Consider the following 21,452-nt stretch of genomic DNA (forward strand, 5'->3'; position numbering starts at 1 on the left):
AACTGCTGTCAAACAAACTTGAACTTGAACTTAAATAAAGCTCAACTTGAAACCCTTTGAGGGCTGTAGAGTTCTGTAGATTTGTTAAAGGGATTGAGCTCTGTAATGTATGCATATTCAGTTTACTGAGGACCCCTAGTGTGTGTTGAGAAGCACTGCGGTAACACTGAATCCAGCAGGGGTCAGTAGAGAAACACACACTTAACGGTTCCTAGTTCAGGAGGAAGATCGCAGCGAGCTACCTCTTCCTCACGTTAATGCATGATGGCGGCCGCGTTGAGAGGGAGCCTAGTAACATTGGCCAAGGTGAGTCTTGAAACACCATGCTGTCATTTTCTCAGTTTACACTGAAATATTACTAATGTAAGTTTGCGTCACACGGCCAAATACAAAGAATAACTGGAGAATAAACTGCTGTCTGTAGACGTGTTTAAGTTCAGAATTGCATTACACATGACGATGGGTAACTGTTACTGGTAAAAAAATTATATAAATATATTAGATGACAGCTCACGGGAGAGGTCCATTAAAACTCGTCTGTACATGTATTTTATTATTACTGTTTAATTATTATTTGCCATGAGCATTATATAGTACAATTTTAGAAACACTGATTGTTTACATAACATTTAAAGGGATAGTTCACCCAAAATAAATTTAAAATTATGTCATAAATTGTTCCAAACAGATTTTCTTTCTTCTGTTGGACACAAAAGAAGATATTTTAAAGAATGTTGGTGAATAACCAGACACTTGACGACACCCGTTGACTTCCATAGTAGGAAAAAAAAAAACTGATTACTCTCTGGTTACCAATATTCTTTAAAATATCTTCTTTTGTGTCAAAGGCTGTCAATATTTTTGGGAAATGATGCAAGGGGAATGTATTCTCTTAATTAGTTGACTTAAAATGTAAAACATTTTGGCTGATTAATTGGCCTGGGGCTTTTAGGATCTGAAAGACCTTTTAGGATGGTTCATGCAAATCCATTTTCCAATGACTAAATATCTCTTTAATTATCAAGACTGTTAAATTCAGAATTTAAATTCACTTCGTAAATAACAAACTGAGCTGTCTGTGATGCCAACCCATAATAGCCCTTGACCTGTGTTATTTTTGACCCCTCAGGGTCTGAGTGCTGCCCGTTTGCAGCCGTTATGCGCCCGCTCCCTGAGTTTGACCGGTCAGAATGTGGCCGAGAGTCCCCCGGCACGTGCTGACAGCACCTTCAAGGTCACCATGGTCCCTGGAGATGGAGTTGGACCTGAGCTGATGACTGCTGTCAAAGACGTTTTCAAGGTACTGATGCACTTTCTCAGCCATGTTTTCAAAGACTTGAGGAAATTTTTGAACATCTAACCTTCAGTGGCATTCTTAGCCGATATACTCACGGTGAAGTTCTTTCATCCTTCACTTAGGGGTAGATGAAGTTTGAAATACCTTTGCAGCAGTAGAATTGCATCTATGCTTGTTTCCAATTCCTTTTGACTTCACCCTCTAGGCAGCTGATGTTCCTGTGGAGTTTGAGGAGTTTCATCTGAGCGAGGTGCAGAACATGGCCAGTGAGGAGAAACTGGAAGAGGTGCTGTCCTCCATGAAGAGCAACAGAGTTGCCATCAAAGGTAATGTTTCTAACAGCTAATCACATTTTAATACAGTGGCTTTTAATTCAGCATGTTAAATTAGTGTGAGCTGATTTATATATTGATGTACTGACATAGAATATACTTATTTGGCACTTAAAATAAATGTTTTAATTCTCTCTGTGCTTAGGAAAGATTCACACTCCTATGGAGTACAAGGGTGAACTGGCATCATATGAGATGAGACTGCGGTACTTCTTTGACGTATTATCATGGCTGATTTCTACTACTCGTGGTTCTCCTGCTAGTTTTTGATTAGTTGGTTATTTCTTGTGTTATAATGTACAGGAGAAAGCTGGACCTGTTTGCCAATGTGGTTCATGTGAACAGCCTGCCTGGTTACAGCACCCGCCACAATAACCTGGATCTGGTCATCATCCGGGAGCAGACAGAGGGAGAATACAGCTCTCTGGAGCATGAGGTATTTGTTGTGCTTATAATTTATTTCTTTTTAAGTAAGGAAGAATAGATGAAGAGACCGAGGTGGTAATACAGCAAAAACTTTCATAAATAAAACTTTTAAGCCAATTGTCCTCAGTGAACTAGTTGTTCCTAGTCACATATTGGACCCTGATTCAACAGATCTGGAAGGGAACATTATGGCATCATAATGTTCATAATCAGTGATTTAAATTAAGGTCTCTCTCTCTCTCTCTCTCTCTCTCTCTCTCTCTCTCTCTCTCTATATATATATATATATATATATATATATATATATATATATATATATATATATATTTTTTTTTTTTTAAAGCAGTTTTTGAAAATCAAAATTGTCATAGACTTTTAATATAAACCCCTTTCTATCTTGTTTGCTTTTAACATAAATATGAGGTTTTTGTATTGTGGCTTTACAAAACATATTTAGAAAAGTAATTTTTTAAAAATTATTAATTGGTATGTCTAAGTTTTTTGAAAGAAGTGTCTTATGCTGCATTTGTTTGATCAAAAACACAGTAATATTGTGAAATATTATTAGAATTGATTACATTAATCCATTCTTCAGTGTCACGTGATCCTACAGAAATCATTCTGATGTGGTTGGTGCTCAAGTAATTTTTTTATTTATTATCAATTTTGAAAACAGTTGTGCTGCTTAATATTTTTGTGGAAACTGATCATTTTTTTCAGGACTCTTTGATGAACAGAAAGAACAACATTTATTTGCAATAGAAATTATGAATGTCCTTACTGAAACTTTTGATAATTTGATCATTTTAATATAATTTGAATAAAAGTATTAATTTCTTAAAGAAAATAATAATGAAGATAATGTACCTCTGCATCATGAGTACCTCTGTGTTTGCAGAGCGTTTCAGGAGTGGTTGAGTGCTTAAAGATCATCACCAGGGAGAAATCTCGCCGCATCGCTAAATTTGCATTCGACTATGCCACCAAGAAGGGCCGCAGCAAAGTGACCGCTGTCCACAAGGCAAACATTATGTAAGTGTGATGGGATATTTCTGCCCATACAGTTTTGGAAGCTCAATGCATAGACTCACTCGCCTTGGATTATCTCCACAGGAAGCTTGCGGATGGTCTCTTCCTGCAGAGCTGTGCAGAGTTGGCTGAACTTTACCCCAAGATTAAATACGAAACCATCATCATTGATAACTGCTGCATGCAGGTATTATTTCCAATCTTTTATTGGTGGCTGGCAATGAGGATGGCCTATAAATATAGTAAGCATATTGTTCTGTGTCCCACAGCTGGTGCAGAATCCATATCAGTTTGATGTGCTAGTGATGCCTAATCTCTATGGCAACATCATCGATAACCTGGCGGCTGGGCTGGTGGGCGGAGCCGGCGTAGTTCCAGGCGAAAGTTACAGCGCAGAATATGCTGTGTTTGAAACGGTTGGAGTCTAAATCTAAATAGTTTTTCATACCTTCTTCATTCATTACACATAAACAGATTCAGACTCATGAATTGCTTTGCAGCGTGTGATTTTTACAGTTATTCCTGTATTCTTGCATTTCATTTCAGGGTGCCAGACATCCCTTTGCTCAGGCTGTCGGCAGGAATATCGCAAACCCCACCGCTATGCTCCTCAGTGCAGCGAACATGCTGAGACACATCAAGTGAGTTTCCCACTGTTATCCAGCACTGATATTCCATATTTACTTTTTCACCATCATATCTTATGTTTTTAAGCTTAACATTTTTACCTTTAATCTCGGTTTTGACTTTCTATTCATGTTAAACATGGTTTTCAGATCTAATGTGGCTTATTTGTTATCTGAATTTACACTTTACATCATGATTTGTTATCTTGCTGTTGTATATAGACTACTGGTCAAAAGTTTGGAATACATTTTTATATATATATATATATATATATATATATATATATATATATATATATATATATATATATATATATATATATATATATATTTTTTTTTTTTCACCAAGGCAGGTATTTGATTAAAAAAATAATTAATTAATTTCAGTTAAAATATTATTTCAATTTACAATAACTCATTTATTCCTGTGATGGCAAAGCTGAATTTTCAGCATCATTACTCCAGTCTTCAGTGTCACATGATCCTTCAGAAATAATTCTAATATGCAGATTTGGTGCAAACATTTATCATCAATGTGGAAAAAAGTTTTTGCTGCTTCATATTTTTGGGGAAACCAAGAGTGAGTGGTTAATTTTTCTTTCAGCCTTGAGTATCATTCAAACATGGTGTCTGAGGCTGTCAAGAAAGTCATTAAGCAGGGCAAGGTAAGAAGTGATTGTGTGTTTGTGTGTTGTATGTATGTATAAAATGGGAGAGAATGGTGTTTTGTGTGGCTGATAGAACTATATGATAGAACTTTATATGTATCTCTGAATTGTGTAGAGAATATGATCGTGTAAGTGCAAGAGTTGCAATGGTTTTTATATGAGTTCAAGTTGCACAATTTGTTGTCGATGGATGTTTTACATGCAAGTCTATATAGTCCTGGTGGCACTGGTTTTCATCCTAATTGGTGGGTTTCTCTTTGTGAATGGTTTTGGATTAATGACCCTAACCACAACACACCCTCTTTGTTTTATGTGGATAGTGGGGCTTTTTGGTTAGTTTTGTGGGTTGAGGTTCTGCTCACTATCACGCTCACTAACTTCGCCTTTTCTTATATTTTATCATTCTCGTCTTATTTAAAGACCTTATTTTAAGACTTTCAAAATGAATCCATTCCAGCCTCTTACTTAACAGCAAATAAAAAAAGAAATGAAATGCTTTACAATAAGGTCTCAGTTTCGATTTATAAGCTGTTAATGTTTGATGATCACTTTATTTTACATGTGCACACTGCACAGGCAATGCTTCTGTTGCTTGTTTCTGCTGTTTCTTTTGGTCTGGAGATTCTGTATCTTTCAGAAGAGCTTTACCGTATAACAGTGAAAAGCATGGATTGCCTGAAAAATCTGTTAATTGCGGGGAAAGAGTTAATACTTCTGCAGCTTTTTTAAAGCTTAATGTTAATTTCAACATTTACTAATACATTTTAAAAATCTAAAGTTAAATGAATGAACGGTTCTATTTTTATTAACTAACATTAACAAAGATGAATAAATGTTGTAAAAAAAAATATTGCGACACTTTGAGAACCACTGGCTTAAAGTGTTAAAAAAAATAACGTTCAAGCTTCAGTACAGCTGAAATAATTTATGGTTTGCTGTCGCTGGTCAAAGCAGGTGGTATTTGTAATTGAGAGCATTTTCAGTAAATGCACATCTGCTAGATAATTGTTACTTTTAGAAGTGCACTAAGACAGGAACTAAAAGCCACAAAATATAAATTCTGATTTAATGTGGTCTTTAATCCATTACTTTCATACATTAAATACTCTGACATGGATGTCCTCTATGGATACATTTATTTTTTCCTCTTAAAAGAAGCTGTCTTGCAGTCAGACTCTAGCCAAGTTTGTGCTTGTTGTCCATAAATTCTGATGTGGTCTTCACCTCCCATTTCTCCACCTTTCTTCCTCTGCCATCACATCCTGTTCTGGGTGTATGTGACTGTCTGTGTCTATTTGTGTGTGTGTGTGTCCCAGGTGAGGACGCGAGACCTAGGGGGTTACAGCACCACTAGTGACTTTGTCCGTGCGATTGTGGCCAACCTGGGTCATCGGACTGTTTGAAGATGCTTGCCAAACCCAATACCTATCCCGGATCCCCTTTTCCCGTCTCTCACTTTCATTGTCTCTTATTCATTTTTTTCACTGGTTAATGAATGCATTTTTGTTTCGTTTTTATTGTTGTTGTTGTTGTTTTATTGTTGCCCCCCCCCCCCCCCCCCCCCAATGTTATGTATTCATGTAGGCCTACATTTTCATTTCTGTTTTTCACTGTATGCATCTTTAACCAGAATCACACTTCCATTTAAAAGTTTGGGGTCTGTAATATTTTAAATGATAAAAATATGATATGCTCATCAAAGGTGCATTTATTTGATCAGAAAATAGTCAAATCAGTAATATTTTCTTAATACCACAAGAGTCTAAAATAACCTTTTTATTTTAATAAATTTGAAAATGTAATTTATTTCTAGATGGCAGAGCTAAATGTCACACGATCCTTCAGAAATCATTCTAATATTTGGTGCTCAAGAAACATTTCTAATTATCATTGTTGAAAACAGCTGTACTGCTTTTTATTTCTGTGGAAATTGTGATGCATTTAGATTTTCTTCCAGATGAAAAGTAAGTTTAAAAGAACACCATTTATTTGAAATAGAAATCTTTTGTTACGTTATGATTTCTTTACTGTCACTTTTGATCAAATGAATGTGTCCTTGCTGAATAAAAGTGTTAACCCCACACACACACACTTTTGAATTAGTGCATGTCTGACATCAGTTTACTGCACTACTTTGTTCACTCCAGTTTTAAGTTTTAATGGAAGTTTTCGTTCATCCTAAGCTGTACGTACCCTGCTGTTTCTGTAATGCTCGGTTGTATTCCTGCTTTTACGTCATCTCTGTTTGGGGCTGGTCCTCGTCGAATTGCCTTTGTGGTTCCAGTACCTCAGTGAATTTGATTATCAACAAGTTTTCAAAGGCCATTTGGCTTATTGAGACGGAAGTTCCAGCAGTGTGATTGTTTTTCCCCTCGCACTGTTACTAACGCAAACATCACTAATCAAATCTGCTGCCGTCATAAGTCAGATAGGCAGTTATTGGTTTCGTTTGGTGATGCAAATGTTCTGGACAGAAAGTCTGCTCCGTGCCATTGCTGACTAACCGTGACTGACTGATATCAAAGGCAAATGATATCACTGCCTCTCAGTATTGATATTTTCTACCTTATGGTGTTTGGGAAGGTGGAAACAACACATTTTAATTTCACAGATTTATCAAGGTTTATTCGTGCCATTGATTAACTGACCAATGCTTTGTCAAATAAATGTTTTCAATGCCAAAAAATAAATATGTAAAACCAAAAGGATTGAAATGTCGTTTTGTAGTCACTTGTATTGTGTGGATTGCTTGCAGTGTTTGAAGACCTTCATCCCCATTTAACATTTTGTGTTTAACCATCACAAACTGGAAGTCAAAGTAACCGATATAGCCGGGATGTGCTGAATGTCTGAGGAGTGTGTTTGCGAGAGAAAACGTTAGATACTGATGTATTTATTTGTTACACCTCTCAATGCAAACAGACAACAAAAATATATTTTATTGCTCTCTTGGGTGTAGGTTCGCACATCAGACCTGGGAGGCTACGCGTCAAGCGATGAGTTCACCAGGGCCGTCATCGCTAATCTGGCTGTCTAAACCAATCCACAGCGCTGGTTCTCCAGTATCAAAGTCTTTTGGTCCAACATTTCTCATTTTCCCTGCTCAAGCCTTGCTAGTGGCCTAACATTTCAGACTATCACAACAGAGCACAAGTGTTGTAAGATTCATATATTGTCTCTGGCCAGAACCACTGACATTCCAGACTATTACAGACCGACCAGATTGCTTTATGATGCTGCTTAAGAAAAAAATATTTATTCAGCTATTTATTTAATTGCAATTGCTACAAGTTCATTAACATTAATAAAACATTATAATATAGTGACAAGTGTGTGGTCTTTTTCAGTAATATTACAGTAAATAAGTACTCTATTTGCTAAATGATGCAACTGCTACAATAACCATGTTATGCTTACGTGGTTGAATTATGTGGGGGGAAAACTGAAATGTTGTGTATAACTTATAAAATGTATATAATAATGGGCCTTTTTTACTAGTGAACTATAAATAATATTTTTTCACAGTATAAATTGGGTGTTCATACATGAAAGTATAACTGCCTTTTAAATTTTAAGAGGCTAGATACATTTCTAGAATCTAAAAGAAGTCTCCAGTTGTGCTGTTCTCCGACTACTCTCCATGCAATACCTCAACCGGCCGCATGGTGGCGCATTGCGCCTAATCGCTGCGCATTCGCGCATTCCCCTTTCCTGGAAGCAAGTCGTCCGCCAGATGTCGCGACGTCTCTGCGTGGGAAGAGGAGAGGAGGGGCTTGGCCTGGGAATCCGCTGCTTCCCATTCCAGGCGCAGGGGCACAACATGGCGGATTAGGAGGCGACCGACGCGCCCGGATACAGCGAACAAATCGTGGGATACCGATTCCCCGTGTCGTGGAGAGGGCAGGAATATAGGCTTTTCGGAAAGCTAACGCACACCTTTAAGAATTTCCGAGACATGCATTTTGGATACCAGTAAGCGCCTTCGCTGCTTTGCCCAACTCCAAATTGGCTGTCTGTCCGAGATCATTCCTATCACCCAGGCCCCCCACCCCGAACACACTCTCGGTTCCTGGGGTGTGGAGACAGGGGCCGGGGAAGTGGAAAACAATCGCACTTTATCTGGAACACCGGGCTCCGTAGTGCGGGACAGGGCTGTCAAGGTGAGTTACATCGCTGCTTCTCTGAGTATATTAACAGCGCAAACTTCTGTTCATCGCCTCAGTTTGTCTGATATTTATCCCTTGTGTCACTCAGGTTTTGTCACGTTTGTGGGTCGTCTAGCCAAAGAAAGCAAAGCCCTTTGTGGCACATCCGAGACCCAGACGCAGATTTATGTAATGTTTACGCACCGCGCAAGGATGTTTTGGGAGCGCATCCAATAATGTTTGAAGCAACGCGAACATTTGCCGAACTAGCTGGGAGGCAAGGAGGGAAAAATGAGGGGGTGGGGGGGTCTGCCGAGAAAAGGAGGGGGAGAGGAAGAGAGAGAGAGAGACACGCATAGCTTTTAGTGGAAGTCAGGCAGATTGTGCGCCAGAACGCAGGCGTGATTTCTGACTGGATACAATGGAACGTTACGAAAGATTCATCATTTGATACACAGTGTCGATGTTAATGGCTCAAGACTGGATAGGTTGTGAAATTAAAAGTGATTTCTGACTAGAAATTGTTGCTATTAATGGTTGATGGACAATTGTAGCAGTCTTTATAATTTATGACTTGATGCATTGTAGCAACGTGAATGGAATTTGAGATATTGCAGCAAAACAAATGGTTTAGACTGGTTTCAGAGAAAAACTATTAATGCTTCTGGATATTGTACCAATATTAATCATTTCTAACTGTATAAACGGTAACAGTATACATGATTTAGTTCTCGGTACATAGTTACAACATTATTGATGGTTCTTCTAGACCGGTTAAATAGTTGCAATAGTAATGCTTCCAGACTGAATATTAAACCAGTATTCAGTATATCTGACTGGATACATTACAGCATCATTTCATTCATTTCATCAATCATTTCTGACTGGAATATATTGTTTCAATATCAATATTTTGATAATATTAATGGTCTCAGACTAGATACAGTGTAGACATTTAAATAAACTCATAAATAAATTATGACTAGATACATTGTAACAATATGCACCATTTCTGAATGCTTATCTGTTAATAATAGGCTAATAGATAACCATCAGTAAAAGTCCCGGACTGGATACATTGTTGCAATGTCTATATATATATATATATTTCTTTACTGGATTTTTTACATTCATTTCAGAAATTATTTACAATGTACTACTACAATGTAATTTCTGAAATAAATTCTGACTGGATGCATAGTAATATGAATGGTTTATTCATTGATATATTGTAACAGTTTGAATGTTTCTGAACTGGGTACATTTTACAAATATGTACGATTTCTGACTGGAAAATGTTTTAACTATGGTTCCAGACTGAATACATTGCAGCATATGCTATCTGACTGGACACATTGTAGCAATATTAATCATCCCAGACTGGATACATTCTGAACATTGTAACAATAACGAATGGGAAGACAATGGCAGTCCAGTGCGTTCGCGTCACGCGCTGTGTGCGCGCTGCAAGTCAACATATTGATCAGCGCTTTGTCGCTACATGTTTTTAAAGAGTGGGCTATGTGTGTGTGTGTGTCCAGGGGAGGGGGGCACGCGAGGGAGTTGGTAGATTGTATCTCACAAACACAGGAATTATGTCACTTAGACGTCCTGTCAAGTATTGTCTGCACTTAGGTGAGAGTTGCCATTCTAATTCGCCCTTTTCTGCGTTATAAATAGGAGTTTTACTTCTATTCGACGTTAGTTTGCGCGCCACTGCAGTGCTAGCATGCCTAGGGAATACTGGATTGAGAATTTAACTATCTTTGGCCTCTGCCACTTGATGTGTTTGTGTCTTGTGTGAATGGTCATATATGTCAAAAAAGTTATGGAGCACTATGTGTATATAAAGACTGTATATAAATGTTTCTATATTGTTTGTTCACCTTTTGAAGGTGTGAGAAATAGGCCTAACTAAAATAATTTAGGTTCCCTCTCTTTGCTGCACACATGGTTAGCTGATGCAGTTTTATATATATATATGTATTTTACCATCCGCACATGGTAGAATACTGTTGAATGATGTATCTTGACGCATTAATATTGAGACTATAGTCAAGTCACTTTTGTTATATAGCTGTTAATTCCTTTCAAATAGTTTCAAAACTGATTCACAGCAATTAACAGGAAAAAACAGCTTCAGTTTTAGCTGTAAAGCAGCTCAGCTACAGAAGACATTGGTGTAATTTTTCAGCTCAATTCAGATTATTGGTTCAATAACAGTCTTGCAAAGTTCATCAGTTATGAAACAACTTACATTTGAACTAAAGCAACTCTACAGAACATGGTAGTGTCATTATTCAGCTCAATTTATGTCCAATGTTGATTCAGTTCAGTTCAATGTGTCTATTGCGAAGTTCAATTTTGAAATGACAACAGTTCAGTCTCAGCTCATTATCCAGCTCAGTTTTGCAATCTCCTCCGAGAGTGTCAGTACAGTCAGATCAGTAATATTTTCTCAATGTTAGTTGTCTTTTATCTGAGCAAGCCAAATGTGACAATGGCAAGGAACCAAAGCTTCGCAGAATCGGAATAACATATTTTGTACATTTTGTTCTTAACAATTCAGCCAGTGTCATGTCATTGTACATTTGATGTATTGGTCTATTCTTACCCTGCTTGGGTTTCTCTATCGACTTGTCCTGTTTGGACCTGTTATTACTTCTCCCTGCAATCCATGAGGTTATGAAATAGACCTGCACTTTTGGCAACGAGAGATGACACCCTGTAGTTCTCCCACAGCTTAACTTTTGCGTTGATCCAACCATCTTGGGTAGCTAGATGGCTTTACGGATCCTGCAATACTACAAAGCCAGTAATTATCACAGACATTAGGTATATTTTACACACATTCTGACACAATTCCAACATAGTGCATGTCTGAGTATGTGTTTTTTTTTTTAAATAATAGACATTGAATGTTAATTCCAGAGAGGTTATTCTTCATGAACATGCCCTTTTTTTGTCACACTCGTGTCATGTAAAGCAATATAGACATGAATGCACACCTAATATGTGCTGATGGCAAAGATTTGTGTTTCGTCTCAACCCGGTCTTGATAAGCATTAATTTTTTAATTTTTTTTTAGCAAAATAAACATTTTATAAACATTGCATGTAATGCTCAATTTGTCTGTAGCATCCTCAAAAGTTCATAGTACTGTATTCTAACGGTCTTGGAGGCTCTTTCTGACATGTTGGACTTCTGATCCAGTTTCTACACTGTAAAAAGTGAACAGTTGGATCAACTTTTTGAAAAATTACTTCAATTGGTAACACCTAAAGAAAATAAGTCTTCTCAACTTAAATTATCATGTTTTTCATGATAAAACATGATAATTTAAGTTGAGAAAACTTAATTTCTTTAGGTGTTACCAATTGAAGTAATTTTTTTAAGTTGATCCAACTATTCACTTTTTACAGTGTATGATTAGTCATTTTTCATCTGTATTTGACTTTTTGAAGTGAGACTTCTGAAGTCAGAAGCAGTTTAGCTAATTACAGATGTCAGAAAGGATAAGCCATTGGATCAGTGGAGAGGGTGGCTTCTTGGCCGTTGGTTTCCTCCTTGCTTTCAGTAAGCACAAGGGCCCAGACAGAATCCATGCCCGTTTATATTAGCTACGGATGGAAGGATTTGCGAGACATCTCATTGAGGAGTTAAAGGCTGATCGGGTTTGATCACTCATTAGGAAGTGAATTATAGTGCTTTGAGTAATAGTCAATCAAGTTTGTTTTCTTAAAGGGACGGTTCACTCAAAGTCATTTTTTACTCACCCTCATGACATTTTGAACATGCATGACATTCTTTCTTTGATGGAATGTAAAAAGTGAATTTTTGAAGAATGTCCTAACCAATATTTTCAAGACAGTGAAAGTGAATTAGTATTGGAGCAAAAAAAGCATCATAAAAGTGCTCCATATGAGCAAATTTTTTATTGATTATGAGGAGTTCATGAAATAAGTAGCGATGTACAAATTGTGATAATTTTGTAACAAACTTCTAATCATTTTTTTTATCCATGCAAATCAGTCAGACGATCCATTTTAGAAACCTTTTTTACTATTCACAAATCAGGCAGTAAAGTTAACATCACTAAGTGAAGATTATAAATAAATGACGACTTTGTTTTTGTTTTGTTTGTCACAAAAAGTCGTAAAGCTTTAGAAAACTTTAAATATAAGTCCTGAACCATTTTTATGATGCTTGGTGATTTTGCATCAATTTTGAAGCTTGACAACCCCAGTTTTCATTCACTTTCATAATATTGAAAACCAAGCCAGTATATTGAACCTTTTGTGGAAGAAAGAATACAGGTTTGAAATTACATGAGGGTGAGTAAATATAATGATATAACATTATTTTTCCTCAAATTCTTTGTCGACTCTGAGAGAGAAAGGCACGAGCTGTGAGAAAGCGCTCTTTCGGATGTCCACTGTATGTGTGTAGACACACTGTGTGGCTCAGTCTGACTGTGTGCTAAATACTGACCTCATCTGTGCCACTTCCTGCCCTCTGTGTGTGATGTGGTTAGACCAGAGCATTCTCTGGGAAACCCTGACACAAGACTGCCGGCAGAACACCACACAACCCTCCTCCTCCCCCAGATGGGTCAAAGGTATCTGTTTACCTTGACTTCAGTACTTGTTTGCACATAATTCCTCAAGTCACACTGTGGGAATGATTAGGGATCAAATAAAGACAAAAAGTCTTCAGTATAGCTATTGTATGTGACTCTCAGGTTAACCACAATTCCTTTTTTTTTTTTTTTTTTTTTTTGGCTGATTTCTCATTTTAGCCTGCATTTTTCTGTTTCATGCTTCTAACGGCTGTTTTGTTAAACAAATGTTGATTATTCTAACCATTAATATAATCTGAAGTGATACAGAAACTATACACTGTCGAACAAGTTTAAAAAATATATATATTTTATGTTTTTTATTTAAGTCTCTAATGCTCTCAAAGGCATTTTATTTGATCAAAAATACAGTAGAAATGGTAATATTGATGAATGTAATTACAATTATTAAATATCCGTTTTCTATTTTAATATATTTTAAAATGTAATATATTCCTGTAATGGCAAAGCTGAATATTCGGCATCATTACTCCAGTCTTCAGTGTCACGTGATCCTTCAGAAATCATTATAATATGCTAATTTGCTGCTCAAGAAACATTTCATATTATTATCAATGTTAAAATCAGTTGTGCTGCTTATTATGTTTATGGAAACCATGAAACATATATTTCCAGGATTCTTTGATTTAATAGAAAGTTCTAAACAACTAAAAAAGTATTAATTTCCTTTAAAAAAAACTTAAAGAATACTGACCCCAAACTTTGGAACATTTGTGCATATTTAAATATGCTATTCTGAAAATCATAACAATATTTATTGTGAAATAAAAATTATTTACTGTCCAATTCCATGATCTCATCTTTCCTTTCAGAAATAAATCACATTATGGACATAAATGTTATCATAACAATAGGATATAATTTACTTAAGTCTAAGAAGAAACTAAATAGGTTTTAAATGCATTTATGTTTATACCAGAAAATGATATTAAAGACTATATCAAAGTAAGAGCTAAAGTTATGCCTAGGAACGGTGTCACAAACATCATGCCAAATCAAGGATTTTAGTGAACTAGCCAACAAAAGAAGTTATAGCCGTGGCCCAGACAGAACCTTTTTGAGTTTTCTGTGGTGTGGAATTGTAGCAATCACGGTCAGTTGTGTTCATCTGAGCTGAGAGTCTGTTTTGTCTTTCTTTAGATCAGTGTTTTTTGGTGTGCGTTTACTAGAGAATGAAAATTCTCCCTTAGCCATTTTGTAACCAGGTAACTTGAGTAAATCATTAGATCCCGGCTCATCTGAATGAGTTGCTGGAAGCGGTGCGCAGGAAGTTGCCGGAATGGCAGGATGTGTGTGTTATGAAACACCATCAGAGTTTTCTTCTTGTGACAGTGTCATCTTGCCTGTCCGCTAGGCTGTCCCAGTTTGAGGGAGATGAAGAGAGGCATTGAGATTATTCCTGTCACACTGCACACTCCTCCAGGGTGCAGAGCAGCGTATTAATAAACTGTGAATGGGGACAGACAGATACCCATTATCTCTCCATAGAAAATGCTCTCTGGCTGCAGAAAGGACCTCCATTGCAGCATTCTCTGCTACCTCAGTGGGCATTGTATTGATCAGGGCAGGGGTGGGGAACTCATTTGGGGTCGGGGGCCACATTGGCAGAATATCACACCAGGCAGGCCGAGAACAGTCAGAACAGATCAAATGTAATACATTTAAATAAAGTCTTAAACTTAATCACCAAAAATGGAATTCTGAGGTATATAAAATGCTACCACAGCTAACAAACAACATGGAGGATGAAAGGAAATTTTCATACGGAAAAACAACGAGAATCTGAGATTATCAGACAGATGTTATTGAATGTACAAAGCAACTAAGTAGATTAGTCTCTATATCTGTAAAAAGTGTAAAAAATAAGCAAAATGTTAGAAAACATACCCTATACGCACAATAAGAAGCTCTTTACTTGTTGTAAATATATAAAGATACATGTCTATAGCTTTGACTGATTTTAAATTGTAATTTAAAATCAGAGATAACAGACGAAATCGCAGAATAAAAAATATGTACAATATAACGCAGAATGTCATGGAATTTGGCAGATTTTGGATGAATAAATCAAAAGAAGGGCTGTACACTTAAAGCTGCAGTCCGTAACGTTTTTTGGGTTAAAAATTATCTAAAATACATTTTTGTGCAAGTACATAACCAGCCAGTGTTCACAACTATCTGCTTGCCTTAGCTCAATTTAAAATGGTAAGCTTGTAATAATGTTTTTAATTCCAGTGGTACTGGTGGATTTCCGCGGGAAATTCGAGCATGTCTTTGCGTCATTACGTCACATCTGCACACATAAAGAAGGAGTCTCGGCTAGTAGGCTATATTGCGTGTGAGGATGTTGGAGGTGGAGATTTATAGCCTTTTTTAATTAAACTTATCAATTAGATGGCGGATCCAGAAAGGTTCAAACGACAATCACCAGTGACAACTGGAGATTCACCCGTTGTAAAATGCAAAAGACTTCGGACTTCAGAGTGGCTACAGAAAAAAAGAGACTGCAACCGGGCCTGTGCGAAAACAAGGATAAATATCGGAAGGACTTTTGAAAGGTGGCGTGAACTCCGTGTTTTGTTATAGAATCAAAACGGATGCAGAGACGGCTTTTTTTCTGCTGGATAGGTAAGACATTTCAATGGTTCAATTATGTAACAGTGGCGCACTTAATTCATACAGTTACGGAGTAACGTTACTGAACTACAGGTAGCCCTAATACACATTAAATGTAGTCACGCAATGCTGATGTTGTTAACATTAACAATTTGAGAACAAAGTATAATTTGCACGGTTTGACGTGATATGATAAGCGATCGTTAGATTTAATCAGCACGATTTACTGCAATGCTTTTTTTCCCTTAGTTGGTCAGAACAAAAGTGGATGTTACTTGTTCAGATGACATTTTCCGGTGAAAATTCTTATGTTGGTCACACTTCCAAAAGTAGAATCTGTGATTCCGAATGACAGTATCCACACTGGCGCAGCGACTGACAGCCGCACATTCTCCTCAAAACATTGGATTCACCCGCGCTGTGCCGTGCCGAGGCACAACCCACGTAAAGTTGATAATTCCGCGAATAACCGCAATTGCAGATTTTGAACAGAGAGGGCGACAAAGAGGAAAAACTATAGACTGCAGCTTTAAATTGTGAGATGTTCTAGTGTCTGTAAATGTTCTAGTGCTAATAGACTATTTAAATATGAATGCATCTCTGCGTGAATGAGTGACGTGGTTTTATCTCCTCTACATACACAACAAAAGTGCATTTCTAAGAGATGTCTTCACTAACATTTCACCATTTATTTGATTAAAAAACTATCATATCATCACATCACACCACACCATATACACACATAAACTCAAAGGTCTTTACGACAACCCATCAAAATAAACGCTAAATTAGTTTAAATTTAAGAAATTGTGACAAATTTTACTATTGTACAGTAGAATGTACTTTTCAAAAATAATAACTATAAATAATTAAAAATTGTGGGATTTTCTTTAAATAAAGTTTTCTTCCATGTTTTAATTTTAATGTTGTTTGCCAAACATAAATAAATAAAATAAATTGGTAAATGTTCATTGGATTACGTTTTAAAAGATTATTTAAATTGTTAATGTTTTATGCCTTCGTTTGATTTTGTAAGTTTAATTTAACCAATTAAACTTTTTGTAAGTTTAATCTAATAAATTACATTATTTTAAAAATATAATTTAAACCATTAAAATGTAATCCATAAAAATTAAAACAGAAAAAAAATGAACTTGGGAAAAGTGAAACACATACATAGGGCCCTGACTGATTCCCTGACCCAAACTCGACTGCAGTAAATAAAGAGTGTCTTGACTTTCTTTTAGTGCTGCCCTCAACTAAAGATTGTTTTACTCGACTAGTAGCTCATTTAAGCCATTAGTCGACTAGTCAGACGTTTATGATATTAATTTATTTACTTAAAAATATATACTTGCCATCAGAAAATGGTTTCAGTTTCAGGTTTGAGAAATAATATTATATGTATCATTGTTCTATTTTACAGAGAAATACTACAACCATAATAATAAGCATTTAACATATAATTTAAGCGCTCACTGCATAAAACTTGCTCAGCACACCGGCAAAAGTAATGCTTATGAATGTGTCTGTCAGTAAAAAATAGCAAGGAGACTGTCTGGACATTTTAATAATTTATTAACCCTTGTGTTATGTTGCGGGTCAATTTGACCCGTTTAGATTTTATAGTTGTTGGAAATACTGGTTAACCTATGTTTTTTTTCTTGATATTTTGTGACTTTTTCTCATTTATCATCATGAACATGCATGCAAAGTTTCAACATGCTGGTGTTTTTTGACATATACAAACAAAATTAGTATTACGTTCGTGATGTTCGCGGGTCAATTTGACCCGCATATTTTAACGCTCTAAGGCAACTGTACGGACCCAAAATAATAACATTTCTTGGTTATACTTTATTTAAATTTTTTACTACCTTATGAAGCTAAAAAATTAGGTTTTCCACACTTATTTCAATACAGAAAAATATTTTGTCAGCCACAGATGGTAAAAATTACCTATCATTTATTTTTTCAAGCTACCTGAAATAATATTAAATCTTTTTTTTTTCTTGATATTTTGTGACTTTTTCGCATTTATCATCATGAACATGCATGCAAAGTTTCAACATGCTGGTGTTTTTTTGTTTTTTTTTACATATACAAACAAAATTACTATTACGTTTGTGATGTTCGCAGGTCAATTTGACCATCATAGGCAGCTATTCAAAAGCAACTGTACAGACACAAAATAAAAACAATTATTTTATGTATGTCAGGGCATCAATTCCAGTTCTAAAGTGTAAGTGTATCTAAAAGTGCTCTAACCCAAACCAAACACACTTGAAAAAGCTAAATCATGGTGTTCAGAATTAATTGCAAATTACAAATGAAAATCTTTGACAGACACAGATAGTAAAATAAGCTCTCATTTATATATTCAAGATATCTGAAATATCTTGAGAATTCGACATAGACAGCAGGAAAAATGAGCTCAGATTAATTGATTAATTGTTCAGTTATGATGTTCTAAGCAAAAGCAAAAAATGTATATGCAAATATATATATAAATATAATATATATTCAAATTTTGTCAAAACAGAACAGTTTTAAAAAATGGTTAAAAAACATTTTCATTAAATCATATCTTCAGATATATATTTTTTGGAATATTTTGACAAATGTTGATATTAAAAGTTTACAGTTTGTACCTGAATCTTTTTCATAGTGTGATTTTTGAGGAATTGTATTGAATCCAATTAGGGTCAATTTGACCCGAACCATAAGGGGAGTACACAGAATTCCAACATAACACAAGGGTTAATAAACAAGCAATTTCTGAATCGGTGTCGGCTGCAAATATGAAGTTGATGAAGCTGACTAAACATCTTCTCGTTGACTAACATTTTAGTCAACTGTTTGGGGGCAGCCCTACTTTCTTTTCCACTCTTGTGTTCTTAAATTTGTGGTTTCTAAAAGCATAAGCACACTCCACCTGTTCACAGGTTGGTAATTCGAAGAATAGTGGTACTGTTTATTGTGACGGTTTTGCCTTGCTGTAAAGGATGTGGAAAAGAGGAACATGACATGACTACTAGAGCCTTTTCTTATGAGATGCTATCAAGTTTGAGGGTTTGAGCGATAAAGAGAGCATTAGTAATATGTGTTAGTTTAGCTGTATTTAAAGCATGATTCCTCTGGTATGTGTTAAGAGCTGCACAATTAATCACAGTCATCAGTTTTGGCCGTTTCAAGACAGAGTAACTGCACATGCAATAATGGGCTGTCATCGTGTTGCTAAGGTGTTCTTAGCTTACGTAGTTGTTACTTCCCCAATTCAAAAGAGTGTCTAATCTTTTTTTCTATTTTTTTTTTTTTTAATGTACCTCAGGTCCCTCATCCAATCAACTTTATGGGAGGTTTTTATCATCCACTAGGTGAAAATCACAATCCTGATTGGTTAGAAACGTAATATCACACCTATGCTCAACAAGCTGAATGATTTGAGTTATGGCTTGTGTACATGAAGGGATTTGACCTGCACAGAATTTATCTAAATACATTCAGATTTAATTTAGCTATTCACTTTGCAATGCATTTCGCAGTGTTTTTTTCTTTCCTCATTTCAACTATTGGATGTAGTATTGTTGCTCAAACAGTAAACCATAGCACTGGTAATGCCAAGGTCATTGGTTCGATACCCAGGGAGTGCTTAATGTTTGGGGTCTGTAAGATTAAAAAAAAAAAATTATATAAATATATACTTTTATTCAACAAGGATGCAAAAGTGACCATTATTAATTTGAATGTTACAAATGTTTTGTTTTCTATATGAAATATATGTTGTTCTTTTTAACTTTCTATTCATTAAAGAATCCTGAACCAAAATGTATCATGGTTTCTGCAAAATATTAAGCAGCTCAACTGTTTTCAACATGAATAATAATAAGAAATGCTTCTTAAGCAGCAAATCAGCATAGAATGATTTCTGAAGAATCATGTGACACTAAAGACTGGAGTAATGATGCTGAAAATTCAGCTTTGCAGATCACAGGTATAAATTACATTGTAAAACATATTAAACTAAACAGTTTTTTACTGTATTTTTGATTAGCCTTGGTGCATTGAAAAGTCTTACCGACTCCAAACTTTATTTTGGTAGTGTAAGTTTATTCAGATAACAATGTTTCAAATGCAGCATGTAAAGCACCTTTATCTTAAAACAATCATGTTGTTCCAAATCTCTATGACTTCCTAACACAAAATTTCCTCATGCAAGACATCATGATGTTGTGAGTAAATGATTACCATTTAAATTTTTGTGCGAACTGTTCCTTTAACAACAAGAAGAACTGTAAAGGTCAACTTTATCTCATTTCAAATCTGGTGCAACTTAACAGGAACAATTTGTGCAAGAGAGGAATGTGCAACCTATGCGTTAATGCATTTTCATGTTCTGAAAACCCTCTTTCACTCCGAGGTGCGATGTAGATATTCTGCACACGCCCAACGTGCTCGTCCTTTAGGAAAAAGCCTCTTGGTGGAGCTGGAGACGGGCCATTTGTGCACTTAAAAATAAATGATGTCAGATCTCAGAGGAAAACCCCTATTATGGGTGTCATGTATTAGAGGTGCGCCATTTCCTCTGTAACTCACTAAGATGATAACCATGCCTGACTCATCAGTCCTGAAACAAGCGGATGGACAGCTTGCATATACATATTCGAGTGGTTTGACTAAAAGTAAAATTATGCAATCGCTTGGCACATTTCCTAAATGCTGTTTTACTTTCCGTGATGTGTTAGTTAGGTGAGGGTGTGGCGCCTTTTGGGCTGAATGACGGATCTGGCAGACAATCAGACAGACGGCGAAGGAAGGAAGGAAGGAAGCAATGTGCTCTCTCGGGTTTACGGCTTTCCTGCCAACTCCAGAAAGAGAGATGGGAACAGATAGAGACCGACGATTAATGTATAGAGCGAGAGAGGAGAGACGAGACCATCTGTCCCTCCCATCTGAAGGATTTCTGCAGGCTCAGCCAAAAACAGCTCAAATCGTTTCAGATTTGCCCTCCACCTGAAGAATGCTCAGCCATGTGCATGCTCAGCCTTTAAACAAATTGTATTTGACAACGAGCTTCTAGAATTCGTGCGGTTGGCTGTAGAATAACGGGCTTTGTGGCGAGACTGATTTGATTAAATTGTCAGAGATGGATTTCACTGTCAGTGCATCTTCTTTGTATGGAAATGGTCAGCTGTTTGCATTACCTAACTGCGAATTTCCATCCGAATTAACGCTGGAGGGACACAGATTAACATGTAGCCATTCATAGCACAAAATGAGCTAAGGCAGCGTGACGAAGTGAAACGATATCCAACAAATAAAGACACTGTTTGGGAAAACTCGCTACCACATTATGAGTGGTTGCCATTAGAATGATTTCTGAAGGATCATGTGACACTGATGACTGGAGTAATGGCTGCTGAATTGTAATATTTCACAATTTTACTGTATTTTTAACCAAATTAATGCAGCCTTGGTGAGCATATTTAGACTTTTAAAAGCATTACCCGCCCCTAAACGGTTTATGGAACTTCTTTGCCATTTGATAGTTCATTGGGTGAGATTTGTAATCACTTAACGCAGGATGTCCAAACTCGTTCCAAGAGGGCCACTGTCCTGCAAAGTTTAGCTCTAACTTGTCTCAACACACCAATTTCTAGTAGAGGTCTGCGCG

At 36.3% G+C, this 21,452-nt stretch overlaps 2 protein-coding genes across 4 annotated transcripts in view; both read left to right on the forward strand.

The window, feature by feature from the left end:
- Window positions 1-195: 195 nt before the first annotated feature.
- On the forward strand, window positions 196-7,705 carry idh3b (isocitrate dehydrogenase (NAD(+)) 3 non-catalytic subunit beta). 2 transcript variants are annotated; one of them, XM_079847246.1, is made up of 11 exons: window positions 196-306; window positions 1,130-1,300; window positions 1,503-1,623; window positions 1,775-1,835; window positions 1,933-2,065; window positions 2,954-3,087; window positions 3,169-3,271; window positions 3,354-3,500; window positions 3,631-3,725; window positions 4,315-4,375; window positions 7,338-7,705. In XM_079847246.1, the coding sequence occupies exons 1-11, from the start codon at window positions 262-264 to the stop codon at window positions 7,413-7,415; spliced, it is 1,149 nt and encodes a 382-aa protein (XP_079703372.1). In that variant the 5' UTR covers window positions 196-261; the 3' UTR covers window positions 7,416-7,705. The 2 variants fall into 2 exon arrangements, with proteins under 2 accessions (XP_079703372.1, XP_079703371.1); XM_079847245.1 differs by lacking the exon at window positions 7,338-7,705 and adding an exon at window positions 5,695-5,800.
- Window positions 7,706-8,131: 426 nt separating this feature from the next.
- Window positions 8,132-21,452, forward strand: part of ptpra (protein tyrosine phosphatase receptor type A) — a 32,980-nt gene continuing 19,659 nt past the window's right edge. The window contains exon 1 of one of the 2 annotated variants that reach the window (XM_079898676.1): window positions 8,132-8,538. The gene's annotated coding sequence lies outside the window, so the exon portion shown is untranslated. The remainder of the gene's footprint in view (window positions 8,539-21,452) is intronic. The other variant, XM_079898675.1, reaches the window with a different exon arrangement.

This window comes from Squalius cephalus, assembly GCF_949319135.1.
Source record: "Squalius cephalus genome assembly, chromosome: 17".
NCBI lineage: Eukaryota > Metazoa > Chordata > Actinopteri > Cypriniformes > Leuciscidae > Squalius > Squalius cephalus.

Coding starts and splice junctions, on each gene's coding strand:
- idh3b (XM_079847245.1), top strand. CDS start 262: ATGATGGCGGCCGCGTTGAGAGGGAGCCTAGTAACATTGGCCAAG. Junction 2,066..2,953: donor ACAGCTCTCTGGAGCATGAG/GTATTTGTTGTG, acceptor CTGTGTTTGCAG/AGCGTTTCAGGAGTGGTTGA. Junction 3,272..3,353: donor TTGATAACTGCTGCATGCAG/GTATTATTTCCA, acceptor TGTGTCCCACAG/CTGGTGCAGAATCCATATCA.